The sequence below is a fragment of the Schistocerca serialis genome, chromosome 2, assembly GCF_023864345.2.
Source record: "Schistocerca serialis cubense isolate TAMUIC-IGC-003099 chromosome 2, iqSchSeri2.2, whole genome shotgun sequence".
NCBI lineage: Eukaryota > Metazoa > Arthropoda > Insecta > Orthoptera > Acrididae > Schistocerca > Schistocerca serialis.
This window is the reverse complement of record NC_064639.1, coordinates 858,549,483-858,572,427: the sequence shown is the minus strand read 5'-3', so window position 1 is coordinate 858,572,427 and position 22,945 is coordinate 858,549,483. Positions and strand designations below refer to the sequence as shown.

The 22,945-nt window shown below is 40.6% G+C and overlaps 1 protein-coding gene across 3 annotated transcripts in view; it reads left to right on the top strand.

Moving 5' to 3' along the window:
- Positions 1–22,352, top strand: part of LOC126458160 (sodium-independent sulfate anion transporter-like) — a 212,469-nt gene extending 190,117 nt beyond the window's left edge. For all 3 annotated transcript variants that reach the window (XM_050095027.1, XM_050095028.1, XM_050095026.1), the window contains exons 9-12: positions 29–174; positions 18,891–19,055; positions 20,541–20,694; positions 21,859–22,352. In XM_050095027.1, the coding sequence (XP_049950984.1) occupies positions 29–174; positions 18,891–19,055; positions 20,541–20,694; positions 21,859–21,926 (533 nt within the window). In that variant the 3' untranslated portion in view covers positions 21,927–22,352. The remainder of the gene's footprint in view (positions 1–28; positions 175–18,890; positions 19,056–20,540; positions 20,695–21,858) is intronic.
- Positions 22,353–22,945: the final 593 nt, after the last annotated feature.

The window sequence follows — 22,945 nt, the reverse complement described above, 5'->3', positions numbered from 1 at the left end:
ATTTTGTTATTTGTGTGTTTGTTTGCAGAGCTGGATCTTATACCCTACATTGTCACATTTTTTTGCTGCATATTCCTTGGCCTGGAAATGGGAATTGGAATTGGAGTTGGAGTTAACTTACTGTTCCTGTTGTATGATTCAGCTCGGCCCCGGTTATTAGTAGATGAAATAAATGTAAGTATTGTTAAGAATCTAATAAGTAAGAAGTAGTACAGCTGAAATTAAAATATATTGCTACTCTTCACACAGAGGAGGTATTGAATATCAGAAAGGCACATTTAAAAGTAGACTGTTAGATTTTTGAGCTATCAGATGGAGTTCAACAGGCCGAGAAACAAAAACAAACATATTCTTATGTGCACCACTCATACATGCATGCCCATTGTTGTCTCCAGGCCTGTGGCTGCACTGTGATGAGTACCAATCGCAGCAGAGGTGGGTGGTGGGACTACAGAAGAGGTGTGGTGTGGGGAAGGGGAGGGTAGCACAGTAGAGGTGGGAAAAGGCACTGCAGCGCTACCTTTGGGAGCATGCTGGGGTTTGGGGGAGACAGGATGGTGGGCTTCTAGGTCCAGCATTGGTAGAGCTGGACTGGTTCAGGGGATGAGGGGGGGAGGAGCAGAGAGAGAGAGAGAGAGAGAGAGAGAGAGAGAGAGAGAGAGAGAGAGAGAGAGTGTGTACTGTGCAGGTGATTAGTAGGTAGGTGAACAATGGGGGTAGAAGGCAGGTACAAGGTTGCAGTGGGAGCAGGATGGGGGATGGTGACTAATGAAGGTTGTGGTAAGATGGTTTGTGAGAACAAATGATATGTTGTAGAGAGAGTTCCCATCTGGGCAATTGAGAAAAACTTGTGTTGGTGGGAAAGATCCACGTGGTGTGGGATATGAAGCAGCGACTGAAGTCAAGCACACTGTGTTTGCATGGCATGTCTGGCAACAGGTGGTCCAGCAGTCTCTTGGTCACAGATTGGGAATGGCCTTTTGTCTGGACAGACAGCTTGTTAGTGGTGATCCTAAGTAGACTGGCACACGATAGCTGCAGTTGCCTTGAAAGACTACATGGCTGCTCTCTTGTGTGGTTCTGTCTTTGATGGGAAAGGAAGCTCCTGTGACAGGACTAGAGTAGGTGACAGTGGGACAGATTTTGCATCTAGGTCTTTTACAGGAATGTCAGCCATGGGGCAAGGGGTTGGAAAGAGAAGGACAGGGACAGCCTAGGATATTGCATATGTTGGGTGTGTAGGAGAATGCCACCTGGAGGTGGGGGAGGTTAGAGGGTGGAGAGGATAGTGGGCAGGATACTTCTCTTTTTGGGCATGATGAGAGGTAGTTGAAACCATGTCGAAGAATGTGTTTGTTGTCCCAGTCAATCTGCAGAATTGCAGTCCTCTGTGTATGTATCCAGTGAGCACAGTGCAACTGTACATGTTTGTGTATGTGAGTGTGAGTGTGAGTGTGTGTGTGTGTGTGTGTGTGTGTGTGTGTGTGTGGGGGGGGGGGGGGGGGGGGGGGGATGGCAAGGGGTGCCTGCTCTTGTGGTGTGCAGGTGTGCCTAAGTGTCAGTGAGTATATGGGGGATGGTATATGACTGGGTGACAAGGCATGGGAGAGCTGTTTATGGACACGGTGTGGAGGGTAATTTTGGTGTGTGAATGGCTCAACAAGACCCTTAGTTGAATCACTTATTTCACAAACCACATAAGTACGCTTTTCCAGGATGTTGGGAAATAAAAAAAAACTGTGTAGCATTGTAAGTTGAAGTCTGATCTCCTCCTAATATTTTTGAATGGAACTTTAAGGTGCTAGAAATTTGTACAAAACGCGAAATAATTTTTAAGAAATTTACTGTGCTATAAACAATTTTTTAAAATGTTGCACTTAAGTTACTTCTGAAATAAACCACTTTTCCTTTTAATTTCTGTAGCAATAATATAGAAACAGACAGATAAATTGATTAATCTTTGCAAGTTTTAAGATGAAAGATTAAGTGAATAACACTGTTCTATTTATAAAAATGTAACAGGCATACATTAGTGAACCACAAAATACAAATTTGTACAGTAAATGCCTTTCTGGCTTCATTCAGCCTCTGGCATGTTCCCGGCAGTTTCTTTCTCGGTTGTTGGCCATTAAATGATGCTGTCATAAAATTCTTCATAACCAACAGTTTAGTCCACCAATTTTACCAGGTCATCAAGTTTCTTTTTGTTCATTGGAACCCAAAACCAAAAATTACATTGTGCAAAACCCATTAAGTGTTTGTAATGCTACAAAATATTGTTTTTACTTGCTCTAATTTGACATCTGACTAATAACATTACTGAAATCAACATACCTTTTCCAAAAGGATAATCCTCCTAAGAAGGTAGTTCAGGCGGGCTGTCAGTTTTCAATAGAGTGGAAGTAGGTGAAAATCCTCCAATAAATGCCTTTGCCACAACTTCTCCTTGAGTATTTTTAGAGTACAGGAACTGTTTGTAACTAGATACCTTGAATGACTCTTTAAGTTCTCTTGGTACATCCCTGACTGATGTTTCATCAGAGTTTGTAGTTTTCTTGTGTGACATAGGCCACAACATTTAAAACTTAAAACGTCCAAGGTAAGATGATAAACGGAAAAATGTCTCAATGCACTTGCCTTAAACACGATCAGAATATTGATGTGGAGTATAAATTCTATCCACCTTCCTCAAGAGCCATTTAATACCTCCAAAATCCTGTCACACATTGAAAAAGTGTGTCCACAGACTGGAAAGTTGAGCGTAATCATCTCAAACTGGCCTCTGTTACAGAGATTCAATAAGAATCGCACAACTGTGTGATTCTTATTTTGGCCTGTTGGCCCATCACAAAACAACATGAGGTGCTTGACATTAGATGGAATTTCACTGTCAAAGTAATGTAGCAGCATAGAACAGACTTCATCAGGACCTTTGTGCACTTCTCCCTCATGGTATACATACAGTTTCAAATGATTAGTTTTTAAGTCATGTACTGAAAGTACATTTAACTAGAGCTGTCTCATATAAAATACCTCCTGTACAGGTATATGAGGCAAAGGCAGGTTTTGCATGAAATCAAATGCCAATGCCGCAGTGTCATCGTCTTTGTTCTGAGATGCTTCTTTCATAGCTGAATAATATTTTTTGGATTTTCTGTTATGCAAAACCATTTCAGTTGCTACATTCTGCTTAACATTTTCATTCAGAGCTTTGTCTTTCAGTTTCACAGATAATCTTTCACGCATTGAGCAAACGTCAACATGTGGCCGACCAAATGAATATGAAAAGTTCTCTTTGAAGTATTTCTAGTAGAAACTATACTCAACTCTGTCTTGTAGATCAGGGTTATCTAAAATGAACATATTGTATATTTTTACAACATCAAGTCGTGCATCAAGGTATTTTTTGGGTTTGCCTCCATAATGGGTTACTTTCACATCAAACTTCTCAATTTGTTTATGAATGTGTACACAAAGTTCACCTGGATCACAGTTCCCACTTCTTGACTTTCCTCTCCTGTCCATTTGGCTTTTATTAAGGACAGAACATTTATTGATTCTTTTAATTCTGGTGTCTGAAATGACAAAAACTTGCAAGAAAACATTTCTACATACTTGAGTTAGAAAACCATCCAGTTTGAAATTGTGTTTATAAGAGTGTGATTTTTTTTTTGTTACATAATTTATCAATAGACATGTCAGCATTTTCTTGAATCTCATCTTGTTCCTGTACATTAGGGTTTTTACACTTACATTTTACTGGCATAACCTCAACCAATGTTTGCAAGTAGTTGTCTCGTGTGTTTTTACTCTCCAAAGAATAAATGTTATTCCAGAGTGCCTGCATAGATTCTTCAGTAAGTTTTGAATGACATTTATAGCTACACTTACAGTTTACAATGTTCGGTGGGGCTTTCTGGGTGACCTTTTTTCCTTTGTGGGACACATAACTCAGTCCTCGCCCTCTAGCTTCCTGGACAATGTTCTGCTTGTATTTTTCTTCATGTCACACTCCATATTTACACTTAAAATTAGGTTCATTGTCTGCACTGTCAGACATGATTTAAGATCTGCACACTACTTAATAATCATTAAATACACCTATATTTTCACTGCAAACACACACTCCATGTTTATTACCATAACAACAACAGACTCAGTAAAATCAAAAGAAGAGTCACAAAACATGTAATCCTAACAGGGCCACCAACCATCGTGAATGGAGGAATGAATTTACCACAGAAAGAACCTAAGTGATGGTGCTTGGGTTCTTTCCAAAATAAACACATTATTTACACAGCTGCCTAATTGCAATCCTAATATGGAACATAGGCTGTTTATGCAATAAATGATGTATTTATCTCCAAATAGTAACATCCCATCAAAATCTCCATTTTTTTAAAGTGTCACTTACGTGGTTTCTGAAATAAACAATTTAGTTATGGTGAGGGACTGCTTGTAAATGCAGTTATCATGGTCACAAGTGGCTAGGCTGCATGGAAGGGACTTCTTGGTGGGGAATGGGTGGCAGCTATTGAAATAAAGATACTATTCGTGGTTGATAGGATTGATATGGGTGGTCATTATTGAGGAATGTGACTTGTTGGGGTGAGAGGAACCAGGTGAAGTGAATGGGGTAGAACTGTTGAAATTCTGGAGGAATATGGATAGGGTGTCCTCATCCTTGTTTTAGATCATAAATATGATGTCAATGAATCTGAACCAGGGAAAGGTTTGGGATTCAGAATAGCGAGGAAGTATTCCTGTTGATGGTTGATAGGTAGTTTGTCATAGGGCAATCCCATGCAAGTGGCCACAACTGTCAGTATGTAGAAGTATGGCTCACAGTTTATTAACAAGAAATGCAGAACTACTGTGACCTGTTGACTGACAAATTTCATTGCTTGGAAATTAAAGTCTAGTGGCAGTCCCCTCTAACCTAAAATGACATTGTGATAAGATAATATGTAGTAAGATATGTAATACTATCTACATCTACATCTATATTTGCATCTACATGTATACTCACAAGCCACCATTATTTGTGGTGGAGTGTACACTGTACTATTACCAGTCATTTTCTTTTGTGTTCCATTCACAAATATAGGGAGGGAAAAATGACTGTCTCTAAGTCTCCATATGAGCCCTAATATGCATCTTGTATCATCATGAAATGTATGTTGGTAGTAGTAGAACTGTTCTGCAGTCAGATTCAAGTGATGGTTCTCTAAATTTTCTCAATAGTGTTTCTGAAAAAAATCATTGCCTTCCATCCAGGTAAACCTGAGTTCCTGAAGTATCTCTGTAATAGCTGAGTGTTGTTTGAAACTACTGGTAACAAATCAAGCAGCCTGCCTCAGAATTGCTTCAATGTCTTGCTTTAACATGACATGGTGCAGATCCCAAACATTTGAGTAGTACTCAAGAAGAGGTCGCACCAGTGTCCCTTACGCAGTCTCCTTTACACAATTTCCCAAAATTATCCCAATAAACCAAAAAAGTTAACCACTTGTCTTCCATATCACAATCCTCACACATTCATTCCATTTGATCTGCAATGTTACGCTCAGACTTTAAATAAAATGATTGCGTGAAACAGGACATAACTAATGCTATACCATATTTACTCGAATCTAAGCCGCACTCGAATCTAAGCCGCACCTGAAAAATAAGACTCGAAATCGAGGGAAAGAAAGTGTTTCCGAATCTAAACCGCACCTGAAATTTGAGACTCGAAATTCAAGGGGAGCGAAAAGTTTTAGACCACACCTCCAAATCGAAATGAAGTTGGTCCATTGTAACATGAGACACAACTTAGGTCAAATAGATGAAGATACAGCTACAGTAGTTTGGTTTGAGTCGTAAGCTTAACAGTTAAGCTTTACCAAGTAGCCATTGCTATGTGTCAGGCGCTCCGTCTGTATTTATATGGGTATCCTTCCTTTTTCACGTGCTTCGTCTGGTTTGAATCGATTGCTTATTTTGCTTTGATCTAATAAGTGCCATTCTCTTTGTTATAGGTGTTTACATCACTCTAAGCTGAAAATGCATTATTGTACTGTATCATGCAGTGTTTGTCGCATTCTGATAATGAGTGTTTACGAACTGTCCACGCTTGCAGCATGGTTTGCTTTTGTGCGCACTACCGCCGCTTACAATAAAAATAAGAGAGGAATTGTCTCATAAGCTAAACAATGGCAAGAGACTGCTATTTGTTGTTACTTACACTGCTGCTTTCTTTGATAATGATCAACAAGAACCAAATAATAGACTGCGTATGATAGAAGATGTTCTGAACGAGAGTTTAGCAAAAATTTTTCTCCGTTTGAAAATCTTTGCAGACGCCTTTTAGTACATTACATTCTGCACAGAAATTAGTCATCTTATATTTAAAAATCCAGTCAGTTGACGTGCTTCATTTCTGACTGTATCGCTATTCAGCAAAAGAATAATACCAATATAAACATGACATGATATGTATATACTTCTGCGTTTGCTGTTGTTTCACTCTAGTTTTGTAGTTTATTAGGCAGACAAGATTTAAATGAGATAGCAGCAAACATGAAAGAATACATTGCATAATGTTTACATTCTTCTATCTTTTCTTTTAATTTATTTACTGACGCAAAGGTTTTGGCGCCAGTATTTTTGTGCCTGCAAAGCAAGCCTGTATAGTGCTACATATAGTCGACGGCAGAAGTTGGTTGTGGCGGCACCTACCAACATTTTCCAGAACTTCCGCTTACTTTGCACTCGGTTCTGAGCTGCAGGCAGTTTTTTGGATTACAAAAACCGGAAAAAAAGTGCGGCTTAGATTCGAGTAAATACGGTATTCTAATATTACAGGTTTGTTTCTCCTACTGTCTGAATGAACGTGCATTTTTCTACATTTAGAGGTACTTTCCACTCATCTCACCAACTAGTAATGTTGTGTAAGTCATTTTGTATTCTCCTAGAATCACTAAACGATGACACCTTCCTGTACATCTTAGCATCATCAGCGAACAACCACAGATTGCTGACCACCCTGTATACGAGATCACTTATGTGTACAAAAAATAATTGTATTTCTATTATATTTCTCTGGAGCACTCCTGATGATACCCTTACCATTGAGGACAACATACTGGGTATTTTATTGCTTTAGAAGTCTATAAACCACTCATCTTTCTGGGAACCTATTCTTACCCTTTGTTAACAGTCTGCAGTGAGGGACCATGTCAAATGTATTTTGGAATCCAGAATTTTGGAATCCATCTCTTGCCCTTCATCCATATGTGAGAACAGAGTTTGGCATGATCAATGCTTTCTAAAATTGTGCCGATTCTTGGACAGAAGGTTTTTGGTCTCGAGGAAATTTATTATATTCGAACTCAGAATATGTTTAAGAATTCTGCAGCAAACCAATGTTAAGGATATTGGTCTGTAATTTTGTGTGTCCATTCTTTTACTCTTCTGACATACAGGAGTCACATGCATCTTTTTACAGTTGTTTGGGACTCACTATTAATGCAAACTAAGTAAGGAGCTAGTGCCATTGAGTACCCTTTGTAAAACTGAACGAGGATTCCATCCAGACCTGCACCTAAATTGTTTTCAACTCATTCAGTTGTTTTCCTGTGCCAGGGATGTTTATGATTATATTGCCCATACGGGAGTTTGCATGATGGTCAGTCGACAGTATTTTTATGTGATTCTCCTGTGTGAATGATTTCTTAAATGTGAAATTTAAAAGTTTGGCTTTCCTTTTACTATATTCTACTGCCACACGAGACTGGTAATAAATGACTGAGTGGGAGCCTTAAACTCACTTTGCAATTTTACATAGGACCAGAATTTTCTTGAATTCTCAGCCAGATCTTTAGCTAAGGTATGACGAGAGTAGTTGCTGTATGCTTCAGAAATAGATCTCTACTAATCTCCGCCTGTCATCATTTGTGTGCTCTCTATTTAACCAAGAGCACAACAGCTGTTGCTTCCTCAGTATTTTCTGAATTTCATTGTTAAACTCTGTTGGGTCTTTTCTGCCCTGAAACAACTTACTGGGCACATACTTCTCCAGTGGATGATTTACAATCTATTTAAACTTTGATCATCAGATGCTTTTTCTAGCAGAAACACTCTCCTAGCATTCTTGTCTGATTTATTTAGTAACTATAGTTGCTATGAAAGCATCATGATCACCAACCCCCATCTCTATATTCCCATTGTGTCTGGGATATTGAACTAGCTGCTCAAGACATGTTTTCAGAAAATGTGATCAAAAGTACTTAGTAAGACTGTCTGTCTGTACCCCCTGCAAACAGTCCATAGACCTTTAGTCGATACTTGGTCAGTTAACTAGTATTGTGTGATCTGGATATTTATGCACTACTGGCCATAGACTTACTTTCAATGACTTTAAAACTGTCTCAGCAGAATTGACTGGCCAGGAAAAACATTCAACAATTTACTTGATAGATGATACCCTATAAGATTATTTTGTGTACATTGAAAGATCTACCAATATGATTAAAGTACTTGTGTGCAGCAAGCTTCAATATTAAGCACAACTCATGAATTTCCTAGCTATAGTAATTGCTGTACAGCCTGATAACAGGAAGTAAGTAACAACTCACTGAATAATAGAGGTGACCAAGTCCTTGACAGACACATAAACGAGACTGGAAATGTTGCTAACTTTCAGACAAATCCTCTTCCAGAGTGGGAGAGGAAAGAAAGGAGCCAGGGATCCAGTGGAGGAAGCTTGGTAAAGAGTAGCCTATGGGAAGAAGGAGGCAGTAGGTCCACAGGATAGGAATGTGGGAACAAGAGGCAGCAGGTCATGACGGAGGAGTGTGATGTGGGCATTGGCACCAGTGATGATGATATTGGATGAAATGATTGTGAGGGGGTGACAGAACAGTGGAATGGAAGACTGTGGGGAAGAAGATGTGAGTACAGAGTATGTGAAGTTAGGATCCTGGGGCAGGTTGGAAATGGGTGAAGGATGAGGGACTAGTATAGATTGAGTCCAGGAAGAGTGTGGGAATGAATAATGTGTTTCAAGGATAACTACACTCTGTACACCACCTTATGGTGTGTGGCAGAGGGTTTTCTGGTGCCACTATCTGCCCCCCCCCCCCCCCCCTTTCCCTGTTTGTTTTACGGATGCCATGTGTGAAGAACAATTGTCAGTGAACCACCACATTAGTTCTAATTTCTCATGTGTTGTCATTGTGGTCGTTTCACAAGTTATTTGTGGGAGGAAGTAATACAGCAGCCAAATCTTCCTGGAGCATACTCTTAGATTTTCAATAGTATACCTCTCTGATGCACAATGGTTCTCTTGTTATGTTTGCCACTAGTTTGTTGAACAATTGTGTAATGCTGTAATGCTCTTGTGTCGCCAATAATGAAATCATCAACTAGTGGTTTTCTTTGCCTATTTAGGTGCAATACATTACATTTATTTACACTCAAGGTAAATTGCTATCCTCTGCACCGATCATCATTCCTCAGCAGGTCTTCCTGAAATTTGTCATTGTCATATGGCATTGCTACATTCTTACAAACAACTGCTGCATCTGAATACAGGCTTCTGCATTACCCAATAGATCATTTGTACAATTTGTAAGCAGTAAGCATCCTATCACACTCCTATGGAGTATTCCTGAAATTGCCTTTGCATCTGTGTTGGTTTTGTTCCATTAAGGTCAATGCAGTTCAGAAAAGCTGGTGTTTAGGGGGGATGATCCTGATGGCATCTGTTGTGAACTGCCACTGAAACTGAGCATGTTGTTCTCAGCAGCCATTAAAATTGAGCATGTTAAACTTGACAGTATGTTCTGCCACTGGGTGGCCAACTCTGCTCTTGACTGCAGTTTGGCAGTGGCCATTAGTTTGTGTGGACAGCTGGTTGGTTGTCATGCCCACATAAAATGCTGTGCAGAAATTTAGCAGTGCTGATATATGACATGACTGCTTTCGGAAGAGGCCCTGCTTCTAGTAGGTTAGGATAAGCTTGTGACTAGATTGGTGTAGGATGAGCTGGGTGGGTGTTTCAGGTAGGTCTTGCACTTGGCTCTATCATTGGGATATGACCCATATGGCTTGGAGCTGAGATGGGTGTGGGGAAAGGGAGACCAGGACATTACATAGAATGGATGAGCTGCAAAATACCACAAACAGTTGGCAGATGCCTTCTGTCGGGCAACTGCTGCAATTCATCATTAGAGTGGTGGAGCCTTTGTCCACAGGGAGGATGATTAAATCAGGGTCTATTTTTAGGTTGCAGGTGGCTAACCTTTCTTCCATTGAGAGGTTTGTGCACCTGGAAAGGGACCTAGAGAAGGCTGGGAATTCCTGGAAGGTATGCAGGGGGTGGTATTATGAAATGCAAGAGGCAAGTTTCATAGTTGAGGTCAGGTAGGAGGGATTTGTAGGAAGAAAAAGGGGTGACCAATTTAGGGACTTGTAGGAAATCAGTAGGTATTTCACTAGTCCAGCATGATTGAACTTTGTTGTGGGGCTGAAGATCAGGCTTTTGGATAGGAGTGAAACTTCTGTTGGATTGGAGTTTTTGGTAGATATGTTGATAACACTGTTTTGAGGTGTTTTTTTTTACATTCTGGGTTTTGTAAGAGATTGGGATTCATGGGGAATGTGGCAGATGAAGAAGATAGGTGAGGTGGGATCTGGGTGCTCTGAGAGTTTGGTGAAGGGGTTCACTGGGGTTGCCCTTAGATGGGAATAAGGCATTAACAAATTTGATAACTTCTGGCATTTCTGGATGCTCTTCCAGCTACTGGATGTTGATGGTGTCAATATCTGAGCTATTGTGTGGGTAGTTAGTTTGTTGTATTATGGTTTCATCCAGCCAGAGATAAGATGCCTGTATTATGAAAAACAGTGAATTTGTGCGCTAGCTACAGCAGCCAGCAACTTTCGCAAAGAGTCTTGTTTCTGTATCAGCTCTTTAGCACGCATAATGTCTTCTCTCTCTCTCTCTCTCTCTCTCTCTCTCTCTCTCTCTCTCTCTCTCTCTCTGTGTGTGTGTGTGTGTGTGTGTGTGTGTGTGTGTGTGTGTGTGTGTGTGTGTGTGTGTATACAGTTAGCTTATGCAGACAGTTAAGATACCACCATTTTCTCACTTTCATATCTGAAAAACAACCAGTCAGAATAAATACGACAATGAAACAACTCTTCCTGTACAGTTCAGGTTTTGAGGGCATTAATAGGAGCATAAACAAGACTGAAAATCCAAACTCAGATGTCCTCCTTCAGTGCTAGCTAGTACAGAAAACAAACACACACACACACACACACACACACACACACACACACACACACACATAAAACCATGTTCATAGCTACATTGTCCAGGCAGACTGCATTCTACAACTGAAAATGGTACTTTTACTTATGGTATGCAGCTGGGTAGATGAATTTTTAACTATTTGCTAAAAATATTAAAACCGTTTCTTTGTTTAAGTGGGTGACTGTATGAAAATGTGATGTAAAATAAGTTATTTCTAGCACTATTTTAGCTATAATTAAAACTATTATTTTTTATTTTGTAAAATTTGTATCTTGCTAAGAGTGATGGTTGTAACAAATAACAAAAATACACATAGTTCTGTCTATATGTGCTCCAAATTCTACAGCTCTAATAGTGTCATGATGTGCTGCCCTGTTTGCAATTCACTGTTGGACTGCTCCACACTGAAATCTTCTTCAGCAACTAACATCATTAATCCTAAATTATCAACTGCAGGTTATATTTGACCTGTCCACACCTTGTAATTCCACTATTAAAAACAACTGCAGGGTGCCATGTGCTTATGCTCCTCAGTTTTATGTCATAGAACTTCTTGAAAATTCTAATCTCTGCTCTCCTGCATCCGAGTTAATGTTGCTGATTAGGATTGATTCTTTTTCTCTCTGTACAGTAAGATTACTTGTAACATTCATTTTGATATAATTTTGCATCAAAAATTTATCAGTTACAATTAAATTTACATAGATTTTCATACAATGAAGCTCATATTTGTTTTTTAATAATGTGCAATTACACTTCACAGTAAATATAGAAGAGTTTGCTGCTAAATTAACAATTTACCACTACAAGGCATAAAATAATTTCAATGCCAATTTGTGCATGACAATGTGTTCCAATTCTTGGACTTCCTATGCACATTCAGAAGCAATTCACTTAAGATGTACAGAACAGAAGTTAAATTAAGCATATGAATTGTTAGGCAGAATATGCATTGATGGAAAATCCAGGATGCAGTATAAAATGAATAAGATGGTAGATCACAGACTACCATCCAGGAGATGTGTTGGTTAGCGAACAGGGGTATAGAAAATTGTGTGTGTGTGTGTGTGTGTGTGTGTGTGTGTGTGTGTGTGTGTGTGTGTGTTAGAACTTCAAGTTTAACACATATATTTCGGAACGACACAACAACACATATAAGTCACAGAGTAAGTTGACAAGTAAGACATGTGTACATGTTAGCATTTGAATGAGCACTGAGTCCCAGTCTAGCGGCCGCTGCTCGGCTGGCCGCTTAGGTGGCGCAGCTGCTGCATGGCTGACAGACAGTACCACACGTAGAGGACGCGCGTAATTGCACGGCGGCACTTTGTCACAACACTTTTCCCCACTTTGAAATTGTTGCACTGGTCTTGATGGAGGTGTCCTGGAGACGGCTAATGTCCATAGGCATTGTTTGACTCGCCGTAAAGTCTCGAGGAGGAGGCTTCCCGTACAGACGGAAGTGTCCCCGATGATAACGGGTTGAGATGACAGGAGACGTAGGGGTCGAATCTGCTGGGGCCCCATGCACCAATCTGCCCATTGCAGCAACTCCAGTTGATATGACAGGAGACATGGGCGATGTGTCGGCGTCCGTTGGAGGAGGAGGCGAGTAGATTTGCTCTGACAGAGGATGGTCCTCCGGTTCCTGCATGGGCACGTCTCCTGGTGGCGTCCGTTCTGGTGCTGGCATCGCGATGACGGTGAGAGGGCTGCGTTGTGAGTATTGAGAGATGCCAAGATCCCGAGCGTCAGGTAGAGCCAAAGGTGGTGTGGTGGCATTTGAAACAGGCGTTGCTGGCACACGAGGCGGAAGCTGGTCTGAATGACGCACTGCAGCACCCGTGTCCGTCTGAATTTCATACAGGCATCTGCCATGGTGTCTTAAGATGCGGCCTGGGCTCCATTTTGGCTGCCTGCCATATCCCCATACCCAGACAAGGTCGTCGGCAGTGAACCGGCCAAGTGAAGGCACCCGCGGCCGTGAGGTGGAAGGCCGCAGAAGATGAAGTAGCGTGCGGGGCTGTTGGCCATGTAAGAGCTCAGCCGCGCTGTGGTCACCCATGGGGGTGAAACGGTAAGACGCCAGAAACTGGAGAAGCGCATCATCAGCAGCAGAAGTCAGAAGTTTCCGCATCTTAGCCTTAAATGTGCGGACCAGTCGTTCAGCCTCATTGTTGGATTGCGGATGGAATGGCGGGGCCGTGATATGTGTAACGCCATGACGAGCACAAAAATCCACAAATTCAAAAGAGGCAAATTGTGGACCATTATAAGTAACAAGAGTAGAGGGGAGGCCTTCCAAAGAAAAAATGCGGGCGAGAGCACTGGTGGTTGCCGCAGTGGTAGGTGACGTGCAACGGACAATGAAAGGAAAGTTAGAGTAGGCGTCAATTACAGGGAGCCAATAAGTGCCTAAAAAGGGTCCCGCAAAGTCAGCATGAATGCGCTCCCAGGGCTTCTCAGGTGAAGGCCACGGTGACAAAGATGACTTCGGGGCAGCAGCCTGTGACGCACAAGGGCCGCAGGCAGCGACCATGTGTGCTATTTCAGAGTCAACGCCAGGCCAGTACACATGACGGCATGCCCCAGTGCCCTTGGTGAAGGAGGCGCAAGACCAAAGCACGCAAAGACGCAGGTACCACAACACACAGCGAAGCATTGTCAGTGGAGAGGAGGATAACACCATCCCTAGCCGTGAGGCGGTAGCGCAAAGTGCAGTAGGTCCGCAATGGATCAGAAGTCTTAGCGGACGGGCGATCTGGCCAACCCTTCTGAATACAGCGTAAAACCCGGGAGAGGGTAGGGTCAGAACCCGTAGCAGCAGCCAGCCTGTCCCCAGTGATGGGGAACCCGTCCACAACCCGCTGCTCGGCAACATCCAGGTGGAAACACAGAAGTTCGTCCCTATCGAATGCCTGATCAGGACCCATGGGAAGGCGAGACAGAGCATCAGCATTTGCATGTTGAGCCGTTGGCCAGAAATGAATCTCATAATTGAAACGAGACAAGTAAAGAGCCCAACGCTGGAGGCGGTGTGCAGCCTTGTCGGGAAGTGACGTTGATGGATGAAACAAGGAAACAAGTGGTTTGTGGTCCGTAACAAGATGAAATTTTGAGCCATAGAGAAAAACACCAAACTTATGAAGAGCATAAATGATGGCCAAAGCTTCTTTCTCAATTTGAGAATACTTTTGTTAGGCATCCTTGAGCGTTTTGGAGGCATAAGCAATGGGTTGTTCCAAACCGTCAGAAAAACGGTGCGCAAGGACTGCACCGACCCCGTATTGAGAGGCGTCTGTGGCAAGAACAAGATGTTGGCCAGGTCGATAAGTAGCCAGGCACAGGGCCTGTTTCAGCATAGTCTTCAATTTCTGGAAAGCCGCTTCACATGACACGGACCAGTGAAAAGGCACGTTTTTATGCAACAGGCGATGCAACGGCTGAGCCACCGAAGCCGCAGACGGTAAAAACTTGTGATAGTATGCTATTTTCCGCAAGAAGGCCTGCAGTTCCTTAACAGATGTAGGGCGAGGAAGGGCATCGATCACAGCGACAGTTTGTTGAAGCAGACGAATACCATCCCGAGATAGTTGAAACCCCAAGTACGTGATAGATGCCTCAAAAAATTGTGATTTCTGAAGATTACACTTAAGACCGGCAGTCTGTAAGACATGAAAAAGTGTGTGGAGATTTTGAAGATGTTCTTCAGTGGTGGAGCCAGTGACAACAATGTCGTCCATGTAATTGATACACCCAAGGACAGGGAGCAATAATTGTTCCAAGAAACGCTGAAAGAGAGCAGGGGCGCTAGCAACCCCGAATGGCAAGCATTGGTATTGATAGAGCCCGAAAGGCGTGTTAAGGACAAGAAACTGCCGGGAAGCAGCGTCGAGAGGAAGTTGATGATAAGCTTCTGACAGGTGAATTTTAGAAAAATACTGGCCTCCAGCAAGTTTAGTGAACAGTTCTTCAGGACGGGGCATAGGGTAAGTGTCAATGAGGCATTGAGCATTTACAGTGGCTTTGAAATCGCTACAGAGACGAATATCACCATTTGGCTTAGCAACGACAATGACAGGAGAGGACCACTCACTGGAAGTGACAGGAAGCAAGACCCCTGAAGTAGTGAGACGATCCAACTCCCGTTTTACCCGATCACGAAGGGCCACAGGAATGGGCCGAGCCCGAAAAAACTTAGGCCGAGCAGTGGGTTTGAGTGTGATATGAGCTTCAAAGTCGTTTGCATGGCCTAACCCAGGAGAAAAAAAGGGACGAAAATGTTGTCGACAAGGAATCCAGTTGAGCGTAAGGAATAGCATCAGAGACAATATTGACAGAATCATCTATGGAGAACCCAAAAACGCGAAAGCCATCGAAACCAAAAAGATTTTCTGCGTTGCTCTGGTCGACCACAAATATGGGAACAGTACAGTACCTCAGCATTAAACTGTCTCGAGAGAAATCTTCTGTTTATTGTACGTCCGTAATTGCCGAGTGACAGGTGACAGGAGTGGAGAACCCAACTGAAGATACGTCTGAGAATTAATTATAGTGGCAGCAGAACCGGTATCCACTTGCATGTGAACATCTCGACCAAGGATTTGGACAGTGAGGAATAACTTCCCTGAAAGGGAAGAAGTGCAATTGACAGACAATACAGAATCAGAATCAGCATCATGTTCATGAACATCATGTATGTGGTCGAATTTGCAAACGGAAGACACATGACCTTTCTTTTTGCAATTGCAACACGCAGCCCAACGTTGGGGACAATCCTCGCATGAATGTTTCGTAAAACACCGCGGACATGAAGGAAGTTGCCGGGGGTTTTGCTGCAGTTTCTTAGAGGGTTGTTTACGGCTAGGTCGAGGCTGCGTGTGGGAGTGCACTGCGGCCACGTTGGCCGGCGGGGACGCGCCGCATGCGTCATCAACAGCGCACAGAAGTTGTATTTCCCCGGTATCACCCCACACCTCCATTTGTGCCCCAGCGGCGCGAGAAATTTCAAAAGACTGCGCAATGGAGAGAACTTCATCTAGAGTCGGATTTGCCAACTGAAGGGCACGTTGCCGAACTTCTTTGTTGGGCGCCGACCGGATAATAACATCCCGTACCATGGAATCGGCATAGGATTCTTTGTGAGCGTCAGGGGGGGCACACACGATTGTTGCATGCATTTTATTTGTCATCCTTAACATATTGCTCATCTCACACTGAAGAGCCAAACAAACTGATACACCTACCTAATTTCGTGTAGGGTTCCTGCAAGCATGCAGAAGTGCCGCAACACAATGTGGTATGCCCTCGACTAATGTCAGATGTCTGAAATAGTGCTGGAGGGAATTGACACAATGAACCCTGTAGGGTGCAGAGCTGTCCATAAATAAGTAAGAGTGAGGGGGGGGGGGGGGTAGTTGGGGGGGGGGGGGTGTCTCCTCTGGACAGCATGTTGCAAGGCACACCAGATATGCTCAATAATGTTTATGTCTGGCAGTTTGCTGGCCAGCAGAGCTGTTTAAACTCAAAAGAGTGTTCCTGGAGCCACTCTGTGGCAATTCTGGATGTGTGTGGTGTCACATTGTCCTGCTGGAATTGCCAAAGTCCATTGGAATGCATAATGGATATGAATGGATGCAGGTGATCATACAGGATGCTAATGTATGTGTCACCTATCAGAGTCATATCTACACATATCAAGAGTAGCATATCACTCCAACTGCATATGCCCCACACCATTATAGAGCATCCACCACCTCGAACAATCCCCTGCTGAAATGCAGGGTCCATGGATTCATGAGGTTGTCTCCATATCTGAACGCATCTACATCCATCAGCTTGATAGAATTTGAAATGAAATTCATCCGACCAGGCAACATGTTTCCAGTCATCAACAGTCCCATGTTAGTGTTGACGGGCCTAAGCAAGGTGTAAAGCTTTGTGTCATGCAGTCATCAAGGGTACACAAATGGGCCTCCAGCTCCGAAAGCCCGTATTGATGGTGTTTTGTTGAATGCTTTGCACCCTGACACTTCTTTATGGCCCAGCATTGAAATCTGCAGCAATTTTCAGAAGGGTTGCACTTCTGTCATGTTGAAAGATTCTCTTCAGTTGTCATTGGTTACATTCCTGCAGGATATTCTTCTGACTGCAGCGATGTCAGGGATTTGATGTTTTACCGGATTCCTGATATTCATAGTACACTTGAGAAATGGTCATATGGGAAAACTCTCCACTTCATCACTACCTCAGAGATGCTGTGTCCCATCACTTGAGCGCTGACTACAACACCATGTTCAAACTCACTTAAATCTTGACAACCTGCCATTGTAACAATAGTAATCAATCTAACAACTGTGCCAGACACTTGTTGTCTTATGTAGGCACTGCCGACCGCAGTGCTGTATTCTGCTGTTTACATATTTCTGTATTTGAATACGCATCCCTACACCAGTTTTTTGGCATTTCCATGTAAATTGATGACAAAAACAGTAATATTTGCTGCTAAGAACTTCAGATTGACAACGCAATTCCTACCATTCCAAATGTGACTAGCAAACACATGTAAGTTTCACACATGCTATAACATACAAATAACTACTTTTCACACTCTGTTATGGTTTCTCACTGCTCGTTAAGTTGCTAAACAATACATAAGCTTGTTGCAAACTGAAGGATGACTCTTATTCATGCACCAAAAATTTCAATAAATATCTGGGTTGATTTACTGGTCAACAGAAGGGGTTTGTGGTCGGTCTAGAGACAGGTGAGAAGAGCAATGAGACAGGGTGTAGAAGGGGAGGCTGATGGGTGGGAAGGAGAGGCAGTAAGGGTGATTTTGTACTTTGTTAGTTTACTCAAGAAAAGGGAAGTGCCTGAGAGCTCGGCAACATTATTTATCTTGTTCATATGCCTGTTGATCATTCAGTCAACAATGTAGCAAGTGGTTGCCTTTACTTCTTCCAAAATATCTTGTGCTGTAACTTTGTGGGTAGTAAGTAAAAACATTCTTTGCAGAACTAGGAAGTATTTGGAAGGACTCTTGTCCATTAAGACAGCTTTCAACCTGATGAGATTTGTGTAAATGGGATTATATGTGTAGATTACCTTGATGTTCGCATGAGATCTGGTAGAAACTTCAGATCATAAAGGCCTATCTGGTATTACAGCACTATTTTCTACTTGGAGAAGAATGTGAAACAATGGCTAATCATCTAAATACTTAATTAATTTTTTGATTTTGTTATGTACACAATTATTTTACTATCTTTGCTTCTTGTGAAGTGGAAGGGGTCTTTGAAATAAGAAAATAAATTCAGCTTGACATTTTTCACCAAATGTTCAAGCAGTTTCTAAGGGTGAAAATTAATATCTTTTACTTTTTGACTTTATTTTCATAGCTCTTCATCAACTACTCCGTTTTATTTGTTTTCTGAACATACTTAGTGAATAAATGACAGCATAAGCAGACTACATGTATTACAGTCAAAGATAAAAATTGTGCACCTACTTCTGTGTAATAATATATCTAATTTTATTCAGTAACCAAGTTGAATCCAAGGGAAAGTACCACACTATATTTGTTGTGCAGGTCTGTGATCAGAAGGTGCTCCTGCTGTCACCACAGCAGAACTTGAGGTTTCCTTCTGCAGAACACATCCGTGAAGTTGTTGTAAACATCTGTGCAGAATCTCCTCCATCATCTGTTGTGCTTAATGGTAGTTTAGTGGGGCAGATTGACACAACTGTTGCCAAGGTAAGATGACAAATGTTAATTTATTTTTGAAACTCCAAAAGTGATTTGCCACTGATGTAATTCATATCTTATTACTGATGTTGCTTTTCTCCTTCAATTAATACCACTCTACTGTAACTAGAATTCACCTTTTATTAGTGCAGTGTAGGTTACACTATAAAGAAACCTACTGTCAGATTAAGGTTGTGTGCCAAACAGAAATTCATACTTGGGACTTCACCTATCACATGCAATGCCTACAATGACACATACAAATTTATTCAATGCTCAGTCCAGTTATGAATATCTTGCTGCATTAACACTCACGGGAGAAAGAATATAACCAACATTGCCTTAATCGCACAGGATATGTATCTAGATCATAAATATGGAAATTTATTTCACTCTGCAGCAGAATGAAAGATTACTTCTAAAAACACTTGTAAGTTTATAGCTAACCCATTCTAAATCTTATTGTTTTCACAGGGAATCCTAACATTGGTAAGCTATGACGGACATTCAGATGGCTGTTTGACTGTTATATTGAAAGGCAGTGGTACATATTGTACTTTATCAGGAATGAATTATCTAAAATATTTTCATAACTCTCAGTGTAAAGCATAGGTGCTGCATTTTGTTCTATTTTTATCATTTTTTACTGATCTTTTGCGCTTCAGAAACCCATTTTGTCATACGATGAAGAGAAATATGTATAGCATTTCCCAGTGTGCATAATAATTTTATACCTTCTCCATTTTGCACCACAAATTCAAAAGTGACAGCTTTTGGCTCAGTAACTCAGAATTTACACATGAAGGATAGATTACTATTTAAGTTGTAAATCAAGAAATGGTAATGACTGTTAATTGAAAATCATAGATACATTAGTATCCCCAATACTAGCGCATTCTTTCTTGAAGAATGCTGTGCTTATTTTTCACTCATATTACATCGGTCATATCTAGGGGTCTAAATTTGTTCATTCATATTGCACGAATACACACAAATAATAACAGGAGATGTATGTTGTTGCAAGAGACAGTTTTGTTTATTTATTTACTTTTAATATTGCATCATTTTTCACTACTGTCCTACCATCTTCAGTAGGCATTTTGTTTTAATACTATTTTTCATTGAATATCATACAATTTTGTGACATCATTTTTTGGGGCAGCCAACATGTCTTCTTACTTTTTAAAACTAAATATGCACCTTCAGTTTATGTTTCCTGGTTTTTGGTTAAAATATTAAGTCAGTATTATGAGCATTTGTGTAGTTCATAGTTTTTATCTGTATTTAGCTGAGAATTTCAGTTTAGTTTTAGTTTTATTTGTGCTCCTCTGTTGGTCACAATTACGAAATTAAGTCGTTATTTCCAAAGATGCTACTAAAATTAGTTGTAAGATAGAATCAGAAGGCATGACAATGCTATTATTTGCCTAGTTGGAAAGTAATCTATTTATATCAGAAAAGTTTTTTCCAAATTGATTGATTTTACTTTTTCAGGTGTTAAAATTACTTTGTCAAGATCTGAAGAATCGAAATGTGAGCTTTTATCTATGGAGGTGGAACAGGCAGACAGAGAAATCATTCCTAGGTATAGATATGAAAATGGGGTCATATTTCACCCATGCAGACACACTTGAGGATATATTCAAAGGTATAATACTTAAAAATTTACTTAAAATTTTAAGTCATGTTATTAGGCAATTTTCTTTCAGGGCAAGTGAACATAGCTTAGTAGTAGTAGTAGTAGTAGTAGTAGTAGTAGTAGTATGATGATGATGATGATGTAACAGTTAAGATCTGAGATAGTTTTCAAACTGTCAATGTACCTTTTTATGTTAATTACACTTTTTTGTAGATAGCGGAATAGCTATTAGTCTAGAACTGTTGGTAATTATTCTAACAGCTTGTTTTTATATAGTGAAGATTGTTTTCAGGTTTGTCTTTTTAAGACCCCAGATGATGAAGCTGTAGGTAATAGCAAAAGTATGTGAAGTAGACAATTCTGCTGTACCGCCTACTACACACCGTACTAGTTACATAAAAGCAAGTAGAGCTTAGCTTGTTAGTGAGATAGAGAATGTGGGCTTTGCAGTCTAAACTTTGGTCAATATGCACACCTAAAAATTTGGTGACAATTACTCTCCCAATTCATTTATTTTGAATTCTGAGGTCCAGGTCATGATGTGACTTTGTTTTTCTGTAACAAACATAATTAGTTTTTGAAAGATTGAAGGTTAACTTGTTCATTTCAAATCCATTTTGAATATATTCCGAAACTCTGGTTGTAGATGTTGGCCTTATGAGGCATACATCAGTTATAACATCATTTGTGTCATTCGTAAACACAGTTACATAAATACCATAAAATGGAATTTCAGTATTATTTACATAAATGAGAAACAAGAGAAGCCCCTAGGACTCTGCCTTGTGGTACCCATATTGGGACACTTTGAGTATTAGATTTGTAAATAATACTTTAGTTTTCATGTTTTTAGAAATAATTTCTACCACCTGTCTACTATTTAAGAGATATAACTGAAACAGTTCCTTTACTGCATCTCGTATACCAACAGCTTCTAATTTATCTAACAAGATATCATGTTGAACACTATGCAAGTTCATTCCTACTGTATTATATTTTCTGTCTAGTACTGTTACTACATTTGTAATGAACTGAGTAATAGTTGATTCTGTACTTGTGTCTCTGTAAAAATTGTGTTGATTTACAAACAAGACATTAAACATATAATCATTCCTGCATATATTAAGTACCACTGAGGAATATTAACACCTTAATATACTTGTCTTTCTAAAGTTTCAGACAAAGCAAATGAGAAGGGGGAGACAGTGACAGAGCATCCAGCAAATTCTGGTGAACCATAGAAGTTATTAGTGAATACCAGATTCCCTACATTGGCACTATAGCAGCCTAATCAGAAGAGATGGAGAAGAAGCAAAACTGAGTTTGAGTGTATCTTGACTGAATAGAACAGTTTATACATGAGCCAGTTTTACATGCAATTGAGGTCTGGGGGAAGATGGTGTCATCTTTGAGAAGTAAACATCCTAGCATTTTGGGATTGGCTGACTTTAACACAGACTGGGATGTATCACTGATTAGTTGAATAAGAACTGCAGAAAGTTTCTGCAATATTTTTGCTCAGTAAAATGTTCCTTAAATGTGAGACTTTGTAACACGGCTTTCAGTATTAAATGTGGAGACTGATAGTGAAACTAAATGCTGTGAAATAAATCAATCAAGGAAATGGACATCGTTATAATGTAAGAATAAAGAGAGTTCCAAAATAATTTTGTCTGTTAACTTGTATTGTCTTAGGTTTATTTAAAAAAAAAAAAAAAGAAAAAAAGAGCTTCAGTCTCTCCATCGCCTCAGAGAACTTTTTCTTTTGAATCATTTCAACTGAGTCAAACCAGCATTTGATTTGAGACATCTGCTTTACTCTTAACTTTCATCTGAGTTGCCACATACCAATACTCTGTAATTAATTTAGTGAGCCTCAGAATCTTTGTTGGTCTTATTTGTTCCCACCCAACAATAGTGCCTATCATTCTATTTCCTAGACCTCACAGCAATATTATTGCCATTCAGTACTTGGTATAGTAATTTTAGGTGTTTCTATAAAGGTACTCCTTAGCACCCAAAAGACGTTTAATATTCTCCATCAGACATTTTGCCTGTTGACTTCTGTTTCAGGATCTTCAGCCCACGTGTGTTTAGTAATTTTCCTGATATTTTGGCAGTATGAGTGGCTGCCACTGTCAAAGGTTCACCCTCCATTTCTGGTGGTTGATGGCAGTTGGACCTGTGGATGGAGGTTATATGTATCTGTCGTGTTTGTGTCTGAGGAACTGTCCCTTTTCATTATGGCTGTGGTTCTCCC